General features: G+C 45.7%; 1 protein-coding gene across 1 annotated transcript; it reads right to left on the reverse strand.

Annotated features, from left to right (window-relative positions):
* Positions 1-13,305: 13,305 nt before the first annotated feature.
* LOC135100403 (uncharacterized) lies at positions 13,306-18,931 on the reverse strand. Its single transcript, XM_064003234.1, has 4 exons — positions 18,029-18,931; positions 17,833-17,928; positions 17,667-17,750; positions 13,306-17,566 (listed from the first exon to the last, which is right to left on the reverse strand). Exons 1-4 carry the CDS (start codon positions 18,210-18,212, stop codon positions 13,824-13,826), a joined length of 4,107 nt encoding a protein of 1,368 aa, XP_063859304.1. The 5' UTR covers positions 18,213-18,931; the 3' UTR covers positions 13,306-13,823.
* Between the last annotated feature and the right edge of the window lie 645 nt (positions 18,932-19,576).

Below are 19,576 nucleotides of genomic sequence, written 5' to 3' on the forward strand. Positions count from 1 at the left end.
TTTCACGTGTTTGCAAGAGTATGAAAAGAGGATGAGGGTAGCGGATGAATGTGTGTGTGTGTGTGTGTGTGTGTGTGTGTGTGCGTGTGTGTGTGTGTGTGCGCGCGCGCGCGTGTGTGCGTGCGCGTGCGTGCATACGCACCGCGCGCCCCTTTAATGAGTTTTTTGTGTGTGATCTCAAATTCAGCCCAGATTTAAGAAAATGTGTTTACGTAACACTTTTTAATGAGGTTAATAAAGTAAGAGTTGTTATGCATATAACAAGAATTTACTTTACATGTTGAGAGTTTTGTTTATGAATCATTCATCACACTGTCATCGTCACTGCCAGACCGTTAGTGGCGGCAGAGTGTCAGGCACTAGTGCAGTAGTTCCCAACCCAAGAGGGGAAAATATAGGGCCCACAAGCTGAGGCACAGACTGCCATGTATTGGACTTCACGCAGCTTGATGCAGATTGTACGGTTTCTTATTGCTTTCTAGATATGCAAACTTTTCATGTCCAGCACAAAGACTTTACAGTTACCTACAAGGATAAGAATGGATTAGAAGAGTAGGTTTTCCAGTATCTAGCCTTTGAAATGTTCAGAGGTGGCTGTTGAACGAAAGAAAAAGTGCCAGAGCAGACCAGTGTGTGAGCAAAGACCCGCGTGGCATAAGCACTGGAAAGAATGACCATGATCGCCGCTCCGTGACTGATCTCGTTTTGACGGCGTGACTCGGTTTAATATCTATAGTCTGCGTCGCCAGTAACACACTCCTGCACTTTCCTCCCTGCTTAGTTATGTTTCTCTACCTGTATCTTTGTAACAGTCTCCTTTACTCCCTGCCTTTATCTTTCTCCAGTATCTTTGCAACACACTTACACGGCTTGTCTGTATCCCACTCCTTGGCTTTGTTCTTCTCACTGTATCTTTAGAATACACTCTCCGCTTTTTGCCTGTATCTTCGTCTCTGGTATGCTGTGTTATAATTGTATCTCTGGAAGATTCCTATGCCATCAGTCTGTATCTCACTGTATCTTAGTAAGGCATTTCTCACTTCTTGCCTGTATGTTTTGTTCCTCCAACTGTTTCTCTGAAACATACTCCTTCAATCCCTTTCTGTGTCTCCTCCCCTGGACGCGTTCGTATCCCTGTACCACGAAGCTCACGGTTTTTCCTCTCACCACATGACTAAGATATTCGGCTTCATTGCTCAAGTCTTCCCTTACGGTCGTCTTGCGTTAACATTACTTCGATACCCCCACGTCACGGCCCTAAATCACTGTTATATATAGCTCCACCACCTCCCTCCCACATTTTTCACTGTAGGCAGGTGGAAAGAGACAAATAGACAGGGCTGGGCAGGGCGAAGGAGGCACACGTGTAGGTAAAGACAGGAGATGTTAGAACATCGGGACACGAGTCAATAAATACACACTCATTACCATATTCACCAGGTGTTTTGTTCCCCGCAGCCACGAGTCTCCTCCCCGACCAATCCTCGCCCCTGGAGTTCTCGGCGCCCTGCTACTGTGCCGCCCTGCCCGAGGACAGCCCCTTGGCGGCCGTGGTAGGCACCCTCATCGCCACACACACGCATGGTGAGTACCACTTGAACATAGATCTTATCATTCATATATATATATATATATATATATATATATATATATATATATATATATATATATATATATATATATATATATATATATATATATATATATATATATATATATATATATATATATATATATATATATATATATATATATATATATATATATATATTATGTAGGAGGGACACCGGCCAAGGGCAACAAAAATACCCTGCCCTCCCCCCCCCAAAAAAAAGCCCACTGAGATGCCGGTCCCTGAACAGGGTTCCTGAACAGGCTCCCTGAACAGGGTCCCTGAACAGGGTCCGAAGCGGTAGTCAAAAATTGAAGGATAACTAATTCTCTTTTTTTTTTTGAGCGGCAAGAGCCCCGAGGAGCTTCTTCATGAGAAGTATTGAAAGTACGACTCTTCAAGGCTACCGTCCCTCTATCTACGGACGCTACATCGACGATATTTTTGTCAGAGTAAAGGACATGTAAGAACTACTAAACTTCAAGCAACGCCTCACCTGCTCTTCTGGCCTCAATTTTACATTTGAAGAAGCTTCCCTTCCTTGATGTCCTAGTCTCCGCCTGCAACTCTGGTTTCAAGACAACAGTTTACGTGACAGAAACCAACAAAGGACTCTGCCTCAACGGTAACAGCGAGTGCCCAGAACGCTACCTTCGCTCCACGATCAGCGCTTACATCCGCCGAGCACTTTCCCACTGCTCTTCGTGGAAAAGCCTCCACTGAGAACTGGAGAGGCTCAGCCAGATCCTCGTCGACAACGGGTACAGAAACAGCGACATCATCGCAGCAATAAATCGTGCCGTAGACAAGTGGTACTGCCAGCCAGAGAAAAACACCACAGGTAGAGAAAATATCAAGTTATACTACAGAAGCTTCATGTCACAAGACTACAAGGCAGAAGAAAGAATAATAAAAGACATTATCTACAGAAACGTCAAACCTGAAGATCCAGAAAAAAAAAAAAAACGACTCCAGCTCACCATCTACTACAAAAGCATGAAAACATCAAATCTACTAATCAGGAATCGACCCACGCAGACAAGGACAGCTTTGCAGCAAGACAATTTTAGACAACGAAAGAGACCTACGCCGACTACTGTTCTTAGAAGCCATCAACATTACAAGTTCAGAAACGTCCGTCAACACACAAGTACGGAATTTTCAAGTTCTTCCCATCCTGAAATGCAGAACACGGAAACACCCTGCGCCCCCGATCAGCCAATGAGAACTCACGCCTACCTGCTCTGGACAAGCCGCCGATTTACCAGTTAGAAGCCACGCTAGTTACCCTCACGGAATATAAGGAGGTCTACATACTGCCTTGCCTCACTTCGCCCGAAGATGTTCCCTTGGCAGGAACGAAACGTCGCATTCAACAGTTTAACTTTTGACAGCTCCTCGGGGCTCTTGCCGCTCAAAAAAGAGAATTAGTTAGATAAATAGGGAAAAACACAGCAGAAGCTGAACAATGCAGAAGTTGCAGTCGCTTACAATCTCGTATGCCTAAAAGAGAATCTATTACCTGGTTACACCAATACATACACACACACACACACACACACACACACACACACACACACATATATATATATATATATATATATATATATATATATATATATATATATATATATATATATATATATATATATATATATATATATATATGTATGTATGTATGTATGTATGTATTGGTGTAACCAAGAAATAGATTCTCTTTTAGGCATACGAGGTTGTAAGCGACTGCAACTTCTGCATGTGTGTGTGTGTGTGTGTGTGTGTGTGTGTGTGTCATCTACTGCTGCTGCCGCTACTACTACTACTACTACTACTACTACTACTACTACTACTACTACTACTACTACTACTACTATTACCACAGAGAGAGAGAGAGAGAGAGAGAGAGAGAGAGAGAGAGAGAGAGAGAGAGAGAGAGAGATTGAAGCGCTCATGGGTAATAACACCCAAAAAAAAGAGAAAGTTACACTGTCTGGAAAGTTTCATCGTTTCCCATGATTCTGGCGTGGCGCCTGTGTTAGTGAGGGAGGTGTGGATCCTGTCCCGTGGTGATGTGATGGTTGTAGTAGTAGTAGTAGTAGTAGTAGTAGTAGTGACGTCAACCACACCATGACGTGCAAAAAGGGGGGATTCGTATGTATCAGGCACGATGAGGTGAGAGATCTGACCGCCAGCATGCTCAGGGAGGTGTGCCACGATGTCTCCACTGAACCGATCCTCCTGCCGCTAGACGGCGAGCACCTGCGCTACAGAACAGCCAACACCTCCAACGAGGCTCGAGTCGACGTCAGTGCACGAGGGTTCTGGACAAGGGGACAGAAAGCATTCATGGACATACGGATCTTTGACCCGATGACCGCCTGTCACCACGAACTCTCCCTGGAGGCCGCCCACCGCAAGAATGAGCAGGAGAAGATCCGAGCGTATGGGGAGAGAATCCAACACGTTGACCAGGGCAGGTTCACACCTCTGGTCTTCACCACATCTGGCGGGATGGGCTCCAAGGCTCAGTGCTTCTACTCAAGACTAGCCGACCTAATGGCAGAAAAGAAGCACCAGCCAAGGAGCCATGTCGTCGCATGGATGAGGTGCCGTCTCTCATTCTCCCTCCTCAGATCTGCCCTCCTGTGTCTCAGGGGGACAAGGCATTCCACTCCCATACCTGCAGACTTACGAGGCCTCGACTGCGAGGCTACAGTGGTGGAGAGTGGCATAAGAGTAGATAGAGTAGAGGTAGAGTGAATTTATAGTTAACAACTAATGTTTATATTATAGAGTATTAGATATGGTTGGATGCCACAGTCATTAGCGGGAGCTGGGGCTAATGACCTCCAAGTAATGGAGCCCCTAATTGACACATCAATAAACATGGGGTGGAGGTATTATTAAATTAAGTAGTACTAGTATTAGTAGTAGTAGTGGTAGTATTAGTTGTAGTAATAGTGGTGGTTGTGGTGATGGTGGTAGTAGTAACAGTAGTAGTAGTAATACTAGTAGTGGTAGTAGTAGTGGTAGTAGTGGTAGTAGTAGTACTAGTAATATTACTATTAGTAGTGATAGTACTAGTAGCAGCAGCAGCAGCAGCAGCAGCAGCAGTAGTAAGTAGTTGGGAAATTGCCACCAGAGTCGCCCTTCGCAATATGGCATGCCGTCAGAGTCGCCCCTGGGTGGGTGGGGTGGGGGGTGGGGTCCCCCCACCCCCCACCCCACCCCACCCCAGGGGCGACTCTGACGGCATGCCATATTGCGAAGGGCGACTCTGGTAGCAATTTTCCATAGACCCAGGCTTGGGAAAGTGGGGTGATTCACGACGGCAAACACCAAGGGGGAGGGGGGGGGGAGCGGGACGGTGACGGCGACACTGACGGAGAGGTGGGGAGGCGTGCGTCCTTATCCTTCGGGGACGATGGAGGATGGGAGAGGGGAGGGGGGAGGGGGAGGGGGGGGATGGGGATCCCATCCCACCCCCTGGAGCGACTCTGATGGCATGCCATATTGCGAGTGTGGACCTTATCAAGTTGCAATGGGGAAACCTGACAGCAATTTTCCGTAGACTTCAGTGGCAGTCCATTTCAGGATGGAGACCCAGGCTTGGGAAAGGGGAGGGTGGCGATTCACGACGGCAACACCAAGGGGGTGGGGGGGAGGGAGGGGGGAGGGACGGTGACGGCGACACTGACGGAGAGGTGGGGGGGCGTGCGTCCTTATCCTTCGACGACGATGGAATGACTAAATGAATCAATGATGGTGGGTGGAAAATAATTGAGTGAAAGGAGGGAGGGGGGGGGAGGGTGTGGACTGGCGGCCAGACGTGGAAGTCGCCACACACACGCGTGGCTAGGGGACTGTGACGGCAATGCCGTGTAGGTCGCCCTTTCACGTCCCCCCCACCCCCAACCCACCCACCCAGGGGCGACTCTGACGGCAAGCCATATTGCGATGGTGATCCTGATAGCAATTTTCCATAGACCCATGCTTGGGAAGAGGGGGGTGATTCACGACGGCAAACACCAAGGGGGGGGAGGGGGAAGGGGGGGGAGCGGGACGGTGACTGCGACACTGACGGAGAGGTGGGGGGAGGCGTGCGTCCTTATCCTTCGGCGACGATGGAATGACTAAATGAATCAATGATGGTGGGTGGAAAATAATTGAGTGAAAAGGGGGTGGAGGGGGGGAGGGGAGGTGGGGGTGGGGGGGGACTGGCGGCCAGACGTGGCAGCCGCCCGCCACACACGCGTGATTAGGGGGACTCTGACGGCGCATGCCATAGAAGTCGCCCTTTCCCTTTCATTCACGGAATCCTGGAGGGTGGGATGACTGAGTGTTGCCATCACGCGTTCCCTCCGACATCTCAATACATCCCCTATGGTCAAGGTCGTCGCGACAGCCTCACGAGGTTCCGTTACCTGTCCATCGTTTTTACCTGGAGGAAGCGTCTGTGACGGCCAGGGCGGAGCGGCGGCCTCTTCCACTTTCACCGACCGCCAGCGGCGTGGGCTGACGTAATACTTATGCCGGATGGTCACCTTATTATTATTATTATTATTATTAATATTATTATTATTATTATTATTATTAGAAAGGTTATGCAGAGTCGATGGAACATTTTATTTTTATTAGGACAAATACAGCTCATTGCTTATTAGGGCAAATACATCTCTTTCATTCAAAACATTTGCGAATTGAAGGCGAAGAGATCATCGTCATCGCTGTCAATGACGGGCGTAGTTTTAATAACTCTAGGAACCAGCTTCTTACGAGGGGCGGCTGGAGCAACGGGGAGTTTTGGTGTGCTGTCGTCCTCTGGCGTGTTAGGGGGAATATTCTTTTTTTTTCTGTTTTCCTGCGACTTCTTCTTCGCCTCCTGACCCTCTTTGCCGCCTACTGTCGACTCATCTGACCGTTGCGGCTGTGCTTCGGTCGGAGGTGGCATCAGCGACTCCTGAGGTGGCGGAATCGACTGCGATGCCGGCTGCTGCTGTTGCGACTCCTGTCCTGATTGAGCGTCAGGAGGTGGGCTGGCCGGCAGTGGCGACATGTCGTCATCACTGAAGATCAATTTCTTCTTTGCAGGTTCTGACATTTTCTCCACATTGACATCCTCATGGTCAGCACGGCTTCGCTTACCCCCAGCATCGCTCAGATAGATATCAAAGCGGAAAGAGATGCGTTCTGTAACAGACAAGAAAAAAAAAAAAAAAAAAAAAAAAAAAAAACGATGAGAACAATGGAAAAGTTTTTATTTCCCCTCCCACTCTCCCTCTTCTTATTCATTGGCAAAGAACGTTAATGTAATTTACAATGGTGAAGATGTCAGATGCCGTGCAAGGTAATGGCGTACTCACCCGCAGTTCTCAAGATGAAACGTTTGTTAGCTTGCTCCATTCTTGGAGATGAGGCTTCGACGTCCGACTGGGTTGAGAGGTGATGGCGAAGTGACGCTTATCCGTCAGCAATTACCCCATATTGACCCCGTTTCCCACCCCCACCCCACCCCCAATCTACCTTATTACCGCTTTACAGATGTTACGACATCTCGCCCGGCTGCCGGCTGGGCAAAACGTAGGCATGCAATGCGGCATATTACGAAATATTACGTATGCCATACGAGTAATTTTTTTGTCATTATATAGATATTGATGCTTTTTGAAGGTGGCGTGAATAATGCACATTGCACGTTTTAATGTATGCCAACTCAGTAGAAGGCAAAAGAACATGCAATAAATGCCACACACGAGGGAATTCAACCCCTGAAGTCGATAATTTAATGTGCTAATTTTCATATGTGGACAAGTTTGCATAAAATGATGTAAGACAGCGGAATTGTATTTGGGATGCAAGTTATAGCTATCGTAATAGCCTATGGTCTGACTTTGAAAATTAAGATAAACAGTAATCCAGTGGCCCATGGTCTTTGAGTCACTCAATGTATTTAGAATGAAAACGCATGGCTTCACCTGTTTTCTGGCAAGATTTATCAGATCTGTCACATGGCGATGATCGTGACAGCCTAAAAAATAAACTCGATCGCCCAAGATGCCTGCTAGACCGGCCTGTATTTCACGTGCATTCATGACGGCTTATGCGCGGACAATGCAGCGAACGTGACGATAATGATCAATTTCTATGACGCCAGTAGTGTCGGCGAAAAACATTATGACGCGGTTGTGATTACGTCCCTTGGCAAACGACAGATTAATTCTTAGATTTCCTGATTTATCCAGAGGGATGGCATTGTGCACGTCCTCCGTCACAAAGTTAAAGAAACATACTGTCCGACCTTTATTAAATGCATCAAATGTTAGGGAATTACGCGTGTCCAATCCTAGTGACTCAAGGGTCGTGTAAAACAATTTTGACGCGTGATGCGGGAAAGAGCTGCGAATGTTATAAATGGTCGCCCCGTTCACGGTGATATGTACATGTGACAGATCGGCGTGTTGAAAATATAAACCATTCTTATCAATTACGCCTTGTAAGCTGTCCATATCAACTATTGCCATGGTCAAATTTTGAGGTATGATTTGCGCGAAAGGTAATTCGGCAATCAAAGACGTTTGATTGGCGGCTAACACATACGTTTTATTGAGCGTTCTATTAAAAGTGTATTGCATTGGATTTCGAGTCAAGGAGTTATTTAACGATTCTAAGGCGGGCGGATGTGGCGTGACGCGGTCAACCCATAACTTAGCCATCTCGAGCTTAAATTTGAAACTGCTGGCATCTTGGTGTGAATTAAGAATCCATGTTTTGTTAGCCAATTCTAATCGAATTCTCACATTAACAGAGTCAAGCAGATAAGCGTCCAGACTTGATATATCCGAAAACAAAGGCGCAGTCATCGAAATGCCGTGCGTTTTACAATCTTTCATCATTTGTTTCTCGTCTTTATTCCCTCCCGTGAAATAGTCTTCATCAAATTTATTGATTATGCCTTTTGATCCATCATAATCGCGGTGGTAGAAGGCGACGCGACCGATAGAGTCAATTTTATCCTGAGGGATTGTTGTAATCATTTTAATGAAGGCGTGATAGTTGAACAAAGAGGATGACTCCACAAGCTGTTCGTTAAAATAACAAGCGCATGACTTAAACATCGTATTATTCAAACCATTACTAAAAACGACGTGATCGTCATCGTCTAGTGGCGCGCCGTCTGCCTTCGTCGCGCTAACTCGCAATTCTAGAGACAGCGTTGATAGATCCAAAAATTGCCCTGGAATACCAGGCAGTCTAAATTCAATGTAAGGATCGTTGATCCCCGCATGATTATTAGCATTTGCGTCTAAATTAACGGGTAATACGTCCAACTTTCCCCTCGCAGCGACTGACGATTCGATGGTATGCAAGCGATTCACCCGCGGAAAGTTCTCACTCACGGCAGTCAGATAATTGCTCAGGGGGGTGGAGGTCGCTCCACCCTGCACATCCGGACCGTAATGAGTCATCTTTGCGACTAAGCTAAATATTGAAGATATCTGCTTTATAGCAAGTCTTTCTTTTCAGTTGCCTGGTTGGTGGTTTTCTCTTTTTTTTTTTTTTTCCGACTCCAACTTTCCTCTTTTTCATTACTCGTCCGCCTCGAACTATCCTTTCCCCCACACCCTTCACGGCTGCAACACCTCTATTTCTTAATGATTCGCGAAGTCGCTTCCCTTCTAAAACATCTGTTAATAAACCTTTTCCCATTTGGAGCGCTTCGGGTGCTACAGTGCGCATGAGAAAGGGAATTGCTCTTTTAGCAAAGCCACTCAAAACGGAAAATAGACCGCCACCTCTTCTTGAATGGGGTGGAATAAAAACCCGGATGTCGTCTAAACCTCCACCTTTGCTTTGCGTAAAAAGCAAGTCGTATTCCGCTCGAGTGGGAGGTGTGAACGCTCTCGTCATGATGGTTGTCACGTCATGAATAAGACGTCGAGCATAATCACCAGCTATTTATTTCTGTCTGATATGCTGCTCCCGCCATGATCAAAATAAATAATAACGGTCACCCCAATTAAGGAATACATTTATACTCGATTTGTCAAACACACATCAACTTTATTTTAAAATTTACATGATATAGTTATTCAGACTTCCTCACCAGAATAGTTTCAACTCCAAAAGGTTGAAGTCGCTGCGCCAGCCCTTCCACCATAGGCAGGTAATTATTTTTCCACTCATCCTGGCAGCGACCTCTACATCCCAGTCCTTCCGGGATAATAATTTGCTCTACTTCAGCGTTCGCCATGGCTAGCAGGGCAATCTTTTTCAGGCAATTCTGGAAGTGTTGACGTCGATTCACGCTTGTATCCATCTTGAGTCCTTCCACGTAAGGCAAATCCTTCGACGTCGCGATTGCCTGTCGCGCCTTCTCGTTTCCCTCGACGGCCTCGCCCCAACCATACTGAGTCACGCAGGCCACCAGGTGAGGGAGATTTACGCTTCCTGTGGGAGGCGCGTGGATAATGATACGTCCTGGGTCATCTCTCGTGTCTGCCGTGGCCCGATGAAGCGAGTAGAGTCTCTTTCTAGCTGCATGTGTATTCTCGTATGGGTAAATCGTTTTGAGATCCCGCGCAATCCCACTCGGTTCGGTGGAGACGGCATTTACTGAATAAATGATATAACAGCGGCGGTCGCGGAAGATGCCATCGGTCAGCTTGCCCTCGACCACCTTCATCTTGACGAGTAATTGGAGGGCTGATCCACACGTTGAACCCTCTGTGAGGGGAGTGAGGGGGAAATGTGTCATCGCAGACCTTTATTCGCACGTATTGGTCGATATTACACCTTCTGCGTAGTAGAATTTATTCATTCAAATTGACGCAGGTGTTATTTTTTTTTTCCTTTGTTGGTGGGAAGGGATGGAGGGCGGGGAACGTATTATTTATTAGGGGATGTGGGTTAGGGGGGGTGAACCTTTTTTTTGACCATAACCCTCATCAATTATCCATCCGTGGGCCTGCACCCCTGACGCGCCTAACACGTGCTCTCATGTATTATTGATGTACTTACTCGTTTACAGAGTAAGATGGGGAGCTTTCTCATTTAATATGCTTCCCAGATGTCACCGACCCCGCCACCTATCAGTTTACTTCGTTGAGTCGTATTTCTGATGGCATCCGCGGGGAGTTGCGCCATGCGAAGTAGCAGTGATAATAATGGACGCTTATCGGGTGAAAGTCTTTTCGCGGCCCCCTTTTCGTGGCCGAGTACTCGTATGAGATCAAACACGCTTATGCCAGAAAATGGTGGAAGTAAGTTACCGCGCTCATCCCATGAAATCCCAGGTTTACCCTCCAATAATTTCAAGAGAGATAAACCATATTCTCTAAAGGAAGGAGGAACGGCAACTCGAATCAAATCATCCAAGGGTGGATTGACAGGTGCGCGTGGTGGTGGCGTCACGGTGGCGGCGTCGGGGAGGGCGGCGGCCGGTAGCGGAAGTGAAGTTTTTTTTTTTTTCTTGACTTGTTTTGACGTGAATCGGTGCTGAGTTGCGCTGTCGGTCGGTTTAAACTTACACCTCTCGGCAACTGAGACGGGAACTAAACAATATTCTTTCATCTCTGTAGTAAACTTGTTATTGCCGACACGGCTATCGGGAGTAACGCGGCCAATATGTTACCACCTCGTTTGGAGATTAGAATCGCTTTCTTCTTGTACACGGGCGTCTTCTTCAGGGCTACAGTGCGAATATCACTCTTGAATTTTTTCAGGCGGTTAATGATGGTATCGTCGTCCGTCAGGCGTCTCTTCAAAAAGTTGGCGAATATTTCCGAGATGCAATTGACTTCGCGCTTATTCAAACTTTGCAAGACCTGCTTCCGCAATTTAGGGGTGACGTGCGAGAGGAGAAAAACCAAATCCTTGTACTTCAATATCAATGGTTTTTCCTCATCCATATCTTATACTAAGTCGTCCGCATCTATCCAGCTGTCAAATTTATCTGGGTATCCACGCCAGTGGACGAAGTACTTTCTCTTACCTCGCTCGACCTTCGATCGTAATATATCGACCTGGTAATGTGAGGGAAGAGAGGACTTGATTAATTCTTCCCTGTAGAAAGCGCCGGTCACGTCCTCCCCCGCCAAATCCCTTATGAAATAAATAGGGATTTTATGTGAGTAATCCACACGACTTATCTTAAAAAGCTCCTCGGTATTGTTGACGGTATAACCCTTATTGAATTTAAATTGCGTTCGGGAAGCACGTTGCAAGCGTACAATGTCTCCCACGTCTAATTTATGACTGACAACTTTCTTTCCCCTTGGCCGATTTAAATACATTCGTTTAAATTGCTTCCTGACTTGTGACAGCTCGCGGAGGCGGTGAACCTGAGCCGGCGTTTGGTTGCCGCCCAAACCGCGGTGTGGGGTGTGATTGTACGTATTTATTAGGGTGGGCAAGACGTTAATATACGTCAGTGTGTTGTTCTGCGTGAGATATTTATATATTTTTGTCTTTATGGTTCGGATGACCCTTTCTGCCAAACTCGCCTTTGTTTCACGCGAGTAATTGGAATACAAGGTAATACCTTTCAAAGTTAGATATTTTTTCACTGCTTGATTATAAAATTCGGATCCCTGATCGGTAAAAAGACGCGACACGCCTGTAAAACTCCCCGACTCTAGAACTTTTTTCAGCGCTTGCAGGCTACTGTGTCCGGATTTACTTGTCAGCGTTGCCACTTTCAAGTATCTGCTGAAAACGTCCAGGCAAAACATGATGTATCGGACGCCGCCATTGTGTCTGTGCAGCCTCGCAAAATCGGCCAAATCGCAAGTTAAAATGACGGACGGTTTAGGAGCGAGAATTTTTCGTCGCGGAAAACGTTTCAGTGTCGGCTTGTGAAGCGTATAAGTGCGATTGCCCTGCAGAAATGCCCTCACATCGCGGAGTGTTAGATTCTTATCCCTTTTCTTCCCCTCTCTGTAGAGTGCTTGCACACCTCCTAAAGCCGCAGGATTCGTCATATCCCGGTAAAGTTCGTCCAAAACGGCGTTCATAGCAGATAGACTTTCTCACAGGGTGACTCATCCCGTGCGCAGTTGAATTTCTTCGGGTGCGTTCGGGGATAAATCACACAACAAATAACCGTGATCTCGTCTAAGCACGACATTTTTATAAATTTCCACAAAGTGTTTGGCGCGCTCCCTTCCATAAAGTTGCCTGCCCAGACATTCAATTTGATATATATCTCTGTTTTTCATAAGAATGTAATGTGAGGCATTTAAAGTTATCGTTCTAGCATACTTTCCGGGGAAAAAGACATTCTGTGCTATCATTATAACTGACAAATTTTTATGTCTCCCTTTGGTGAAAGCCTCTGCTATCGTTTGAGAATTGCCAGCCGTGAGGAAATTGTCATCTAATATCAGGAGTGTGTGCGTTTGCGGGTCGGCGTATGGACTGTTATCATCCATCACGGGATCAATAATTTTCTCATGCACTTCGACCTTATCTTGAAAAGGGGAATTCTGCTGCAGCGAATGCGATGAGACGCCACAAATGATAATTCTGTTAAATCCATGCTGATATATCTCTATAATTTTATTGCAGAGGTGTGTTTTGCCGGAATTTGTATAACCTGCAATAATTATGCGTGCAGGATATCTGAAGAGATTCAGCATCTCTTCGCTAAATGTCTTGTCCATGTTAAGTTCAGAGGGTTACTAAAAGACGCTACGATATGTTTACAGTATTTATTACTTAACCTTTATTTACATGGTCATGTAGGTAACAGCATAACTAACCTCCCAGCTGCATCCTCATCCCTGCCTTCTAATTATGACGTGGATCTCCCCCGACCCACACCTCTTCCTCAACCTCCCCCCCCTTCTCCCCCCTCTCCTTAACCTAAGTACAAATGTTCTTACATTACCTCCTCCTCCTCATCCTCCTTATCCCCACGTGGGCAGTACAAATGTCCTTACAGTACATGAACAATCTCCTCATTCCTCTCCTTAACTCCATACTCAAAACAAATGTTCTTACATTACATGAATGGCAGCTGCTGGCGGCCGCGGTCTCTCTCCACCCCTTAATTATGACGTGAATAATGTCATGGAAGGCCACTCCCGATCACGACACAACCCATCCTCCACCTCCCCCTCTTCCTTAGCCTACGTGGTCAGAGCAAATGTTTTTTTACATTACATGAAGGGCGTCTGCTAGCAGCTGCGTCCTCTCTTTCTCTACCCCTTAATCATGATGTGAATAATGCCGCGGAAAGTCTCTCCCGATCACGCCACAGACCACTCATTACCCCATCCTCCCCCTCTTCCTCCCCCTCTTCCTCCTCCTCCTCCTCCTCCTCCTCCTCCTCCTCCTCTTCCTCATCCACCTCCACCTCCCCCACATCCACCGCCACCTCCTCTTCCATCTCATTCTCCACATCTCTTTCCCGCGGATCATTGTCGGGGTGATAATACGCCCTTGAGGTATAGCCATCGACGTGAAAGCGCTTGTCGTCAAAATGTGACAACGTACGCTTTCGCATACGAGTGGTACAAATTTGTCCTTTCACATTCCTGATATTATAGCAATCCACCATCCCACATGCGACATTATTAAGTGTTTCCCTATACTGCTGATGCAATATATTTTGCTGAAGGTGAGTTGGAATGCCTTTACCTCGAGATACTTGCTTGTCATCTTCCAACAGCAGCGAATACATCTTTGGCTTTAATATAATCGCCTCTTTGATGAGCGTGGATCCGGTTTCAGATTTCAACAAGCCTAGTTGACCCTTCCGCTCCCCATTAAAACACGGGTGATCTGAAGCAAAGTTACTGGTGTCGAGAAAATTTGCCATGGGTCCATGTTTCAGTTCATCATTTAAGTTTGTAGGTATGTGCAGACTGAAAATGAAACTGTCAGTATCTTCATAAGCTAATTTAGCTCTCTCCCCATAATTAGCTTTGATGACACGATACCAAAAGTTGTACATGTACTTCTTTGCCACTTCTAAAATATGGTATCCCAAGTAATTTGGCTGCCTGATTTTAATCGTATTCTTACTGTTGACACATATGACTCGGTCCTCGCCTAATTGGTGGACCCTTTTAAAGGATGGATTTCTTGCATACTTCAGGAAAGTCTTTCTTTTTGTCACTAATTTCTGCTGGAGGCCATACTTCACTTCAGATAACATGGATCTACCATAAACTGCGTTTGACATCAGTTTGCAAATGCGATTTTTAATGGCGCACGTCTCATTTTTACGCTGAGCGACGTTCCTTTCTATGAAAGGTTTCAGGTATGGAGCCTGTCTGAACCTATATATAGCATGAACACATTGTATTTCCAGTCCAAGTGAGAGTAAAAGTTGCAGCAATTCCAGACTGATGAGATGATCTTTCAGTCCCTTATGACTGGCCACGAGTTTACGATTTTTCCTCCCCAGCTTACGACCCTCAGCTTCTAACAGTCTTTTACTGTACGGCGAGATGTCATCTTCTGTAATAGTCATGTGTGCGAGGCACAGAGGGAACTCGTCCGTGATCCGAGCTACGTCGGGGGAAACGTCACAGCTGTCTAAATGCAGCCAGTAGCCGACGTCGCCATCTGTCGCATGATTCTGGATGCCAACTTCAAAAAAATCATCCATCTCTGACTGAGAAAGCTTTTTGATGTCACCCATAGGCAGGGGGGAACACATAACGCTTGCATATAATGAATTATAGTCCAGATAGAACACATAGGTGCCGGGTCCGCCGTCGGGTTCGTGGTTTGACTGCAGGTGTGGCCTGACGCAAGTTACAAAGCCTCCTCGTACATTTCTTTTGATCAGGTGATACATGTTAGGATCGTAAGGTGGATCAAGTTGAACGCCTGTCGACTTTAAAAAAGCGTCATAAGCATAAGAAGACAGTGACACGTAATGTGCCACGTCCAGCCCATAAAATTCATGCAGGTATGATCTATATTTGAGATATGTGTCGGCTAATAATCCCACATCAATCTCACAATACAGTCTTATGTAATCGCCTAAAGTGCGGCAGGATGTCATACTCCACACGCTTTGAGCGTGTTCATATTCTCCAGGTGGCAGAGCCTTCCCCTTGAGCGTGTCATAAAATGCCTCACGAGGTGGCAATTGTCGATCTTCTAAGCGGCCAAGGTCGGTGATGTACTCATAACAAAGAAACTGTTTTTGAGTGCAAATTACACGCCTTACATCCTCGGGGAGGTAATTCACCATTTCCTGGGCGTAACGCGTGCTATAGCCCGCCTGCACGTGACTCTGAGCGAGATGACCGAGACCAGCATTCATAATGGAAAGCGTGTCCTGAAACTGCAATTCCTTAATCCTTACTTTCAATAAATGCGATTCTGACTTGGCAAGGATGTCCACGTGCGACTCTGGCAAGTGAAGGTCTTTTATGATTAAGGAGACGTCAAAGCTCATATTATGTGCCAGAGTGACGAGGTATTTCCTCATGTCACGACACTGGAGGTTGCATCGCGCGCACAAAGCCCCCTTGTAATTATTTTGTGGTAATGAGTGGTCGTGATGTTTATGAGGTGGGGTTTTCACATTAAAGGGTTGATGGCAGAGCTCGCAGTGACGCTGACGTTTGAAGTGGGCTTCATCCTCCGCAGACATGCTAATTGGATAGCTAACTACACTTTCCTTGATGATTCCCCAAGCATTGGATAGGCTATCAATGAAATTATTCACGGGATCTTCACCGAAATAACTTCTCTTTTCCACGACATCTCCATGCCTATTGATGATGAGATACGAGTAACCAATTGGGTCATGTTCAGCTATCACACTCCTATTCTCCTTAGGTTTTATCATAGTTTCAAAATCAAAAAATGCTAAGTATGCAGGCTGATAGGTGTAGGCAAAATTTTTAAATTTTACTTTTTCACCGTCACCTGGAAAGAGAAGAGTTTGAGTGAAGTCGCAGTGACACTCGTGATCGCTCAAACTGACAGACTTGGGAACTGAGCTGAAACATACTTTGCAAAACTGATGACCCTCTGGGGTGGGGCTGCTTCTCGTCAATTTCCGGTGCAGCTTCTCCACGTCTTTAATGAGCGTCATATGTTTTCCACCTAGTAAAAGGAGTGAGACTACAGTTTTATACTTCCGCGAGCCTTTTCTTGATAATGTTAAATAGTATATCTCACCGCTTTTTGTCAGTGTATAAACGTCCAGAGACAGGCGATTTAACCTTTCTAACTGACTCAAGTTCTCCCAAGTCACTGGACTGTCTACTTTTCCGCGCGTGACGTATTTCTCTCCGCCATGCCGTCTCCGTAATATTTTTGGAATTCTTTTCCAAGGTACACCTCGAGCATGAAGTCTGAAAGCCGCCAAACACTGAATAACACAGGATGAATGTCGGCCATCAGGATTGAAAATTTCATTCCCTCCTCGCACGCCTCTAGGATAAGCAACATAATCTCCTATGCCACTACATGCGACGTGCAAGCAATAATTGATGAAAAAATTCTGTACTCTTGAAATGATAAAACCAGATCCTTCAGTCTCGCTGGTAAGGCTTTCCAGCCGACTGTTCAGCTGATGGATCCATAAATCAACAAGGTCAGGCACATCTTGATAGGTGATCAGTCGTGCTCTAAAAGCAATATGAATGACTCGATGTTCATCCTCCCCTAAGGTAGAGAATTTCACTAGTAACAGAGAAATGTGTGAAAATATTTTCAGGGTGGGGGGGAATGGCGAGCCGTGTGACGTGAAATATGATCTAATTTCCCGTATAAAGAACTCCCTGTATTCGGTAAGTAGACCGAGTGGATCTCTGCTTACATGATCAGGTATGTCATATTGATGTCTGGTGAAGCTCCTCATAAAATTTTCCCTCGAGTCAATTAACCGCGGTTCTTCCGGCATCCCGCGCTCGTCAAGGTCTGCATCCGCCGACTCTCCCGCCATGCTGCACTCATCGTGGTCCGCCTCCGCTTGTGGCGTGTCTGGGAAGAAAAAATAGAAGTAGCAGCGACAGTTTATTATTATTATTATTATTATTATTATTTTTATTATTGTTATTATTATTATTGAATTGATATTTACCTTGTGTAGGTAGTGAAGGACTTGAAGTCTCGGAAGAATTGAATACGTTCCCCGATAATCCACTCGGTCCCGGCCGTGGCGAGTCTTAAAAAAAAAAGAATATTAGTAGTGGCGGCAGCACCGTATTTATTGCTTTATTATTTGTAGTATTTTTTTTTTTTCTCACCTCTTCCCCCGCCTCCGCGTGGGATGTCGCCTTGTGACGTCCGCCGACGTGGGCCTTCTACGCCGCCGTTCTGTCCAACCTCAATCGAGTGTGAGCCTGTACAGGAAGATGTGCTCAGAGCTCAAACTTGTAAAGATTGACAGTCATTTCATCTTTATTATTATACATTCCCGCCAAAATAAGTAATAATGCTTACCAGAAGAAGCAGGATTGCCAACTTCGCAGGTGTGTTCTGGCGGTGGATGTGGAAACAGAAGTCCACACCGCTCGCATAAATCACACTGGTCTTCCACACATGAGGGACAGGATGGATTAGTGTGCCATCTCCCACACACTTCACATAAAAGCCGCGCCTCTGCTGTTCCACAATGAACACCCATTTTTCTTTTCTTTTTTTTTCTATAACATTGTCAACACTTTGTCCCGGCCGCCATGCCGCGCGGGGAAACACTGAAGCTTCCCGCGCAGATGGTCGCGAGGTGCGTGACTTGCCTCGGAAGTAGGCAACACCTGCCTGTTTCATTATCCTCCACTCCACCCATTATCCCACCTTGATCGATTCTCTTCAAAACTTTACGTCCGAGACGCAAAGTTAACGTGGTCTTATATGTAACACGCAAGTAACACTGTTTTCCCCATCTTCAAACTGAATAGGTTTGCCTCTTTGATTAGCAATTTTGATAGCCACACTCTCTATAGTTGATACAGAAAGTGGTTTATACGTAACTGAATTCGCACCTTTACTGGTGCTGTCGCCGGGGAGTGGTATGACGTCTAATATATTAACTAGTTGGTTACCAAATCGCGAGGGAGAAATGATGTCGGTATAAACGTACATATAATCCGTCCCTGCATCAGCTCGCGGTACGTATTGAGCGAATAATTTTATGGGTGATGAGGAGGAAGCTTCGCTCGCGCTGGAAGATGAAATGACATCGCCAGATCTTTGAAAGTAGACGGTGTAGCGAAAATTTGGATTGAAACCCAGAATGCGAGCTATATGCGATGCAAATTTTATACTTATATCACTGTAAATACGATCGTCATTAGGAGGGACAATCGCGTTATTCACAACGACCCGCTCCAAGTCGTGGTCATAATAAATTATATCCGAGTAAGGGAAATAGATCTTAAAGGAGTCATTCAAGATTGCTTGAAGTTCTCTCACTATCTGTCCATTAATCGCCTTAGTTATGGCCGGTATGTTCTTATCGGTAAAATTGGAGATGATATTCCTTTCCGGTAGATAGGTATACATATTATATTCATACATATCAAAGTCTGACTGCTTAACCCGACCATAGAACGATATACTGGAATTTGGATCCCCTTCCGTAATGCAGTAGAAATATTTAGGGAATAAAATATTACACAGGCCGACTTCATAATCCCTGCCGGTGTCTAAATGAATGGGTAAGATTCTGTTTTCAAATTCTGTTGTTGTGTTGTTGATTTCCTACCACCTGCAAGAGAAGATAGGTATACGTATATATCGTCACTATCTCTCAATGACATGTTTTTTAAACCCTGTCAACTAACAGACTGACTTTAAACTTTACCTTTTCATGACATATATACGTCGGCAGACTGGAGATTATGGCGGTACGGCGTGGATAGTCGCGACGACCTTGACCATAGGGGAATGTACTGAGATATCGGAGGGAGCACGTGTCGGCTATAATAATAATAATAATAGTAATAATAATAATAATAATAATAATAATAATAATAATAATAATAATAA

This window comes from Scylla paramamosain, chromosome 5, assembly GCF_035594125.1.
Source record: "Scylla paramamosain isolate STU-SP2022 chromosome 5, ASM3559412v1, whole genome shotgun sequence".
In the NCBI taxonomy this organism is placed as follows: domain Eukaryota; kingdom Metazoa; phylum Arthropoda; class Malacostraca; order Decapoda; family Portunidae; genus Scylla; species Scylla paramamosain.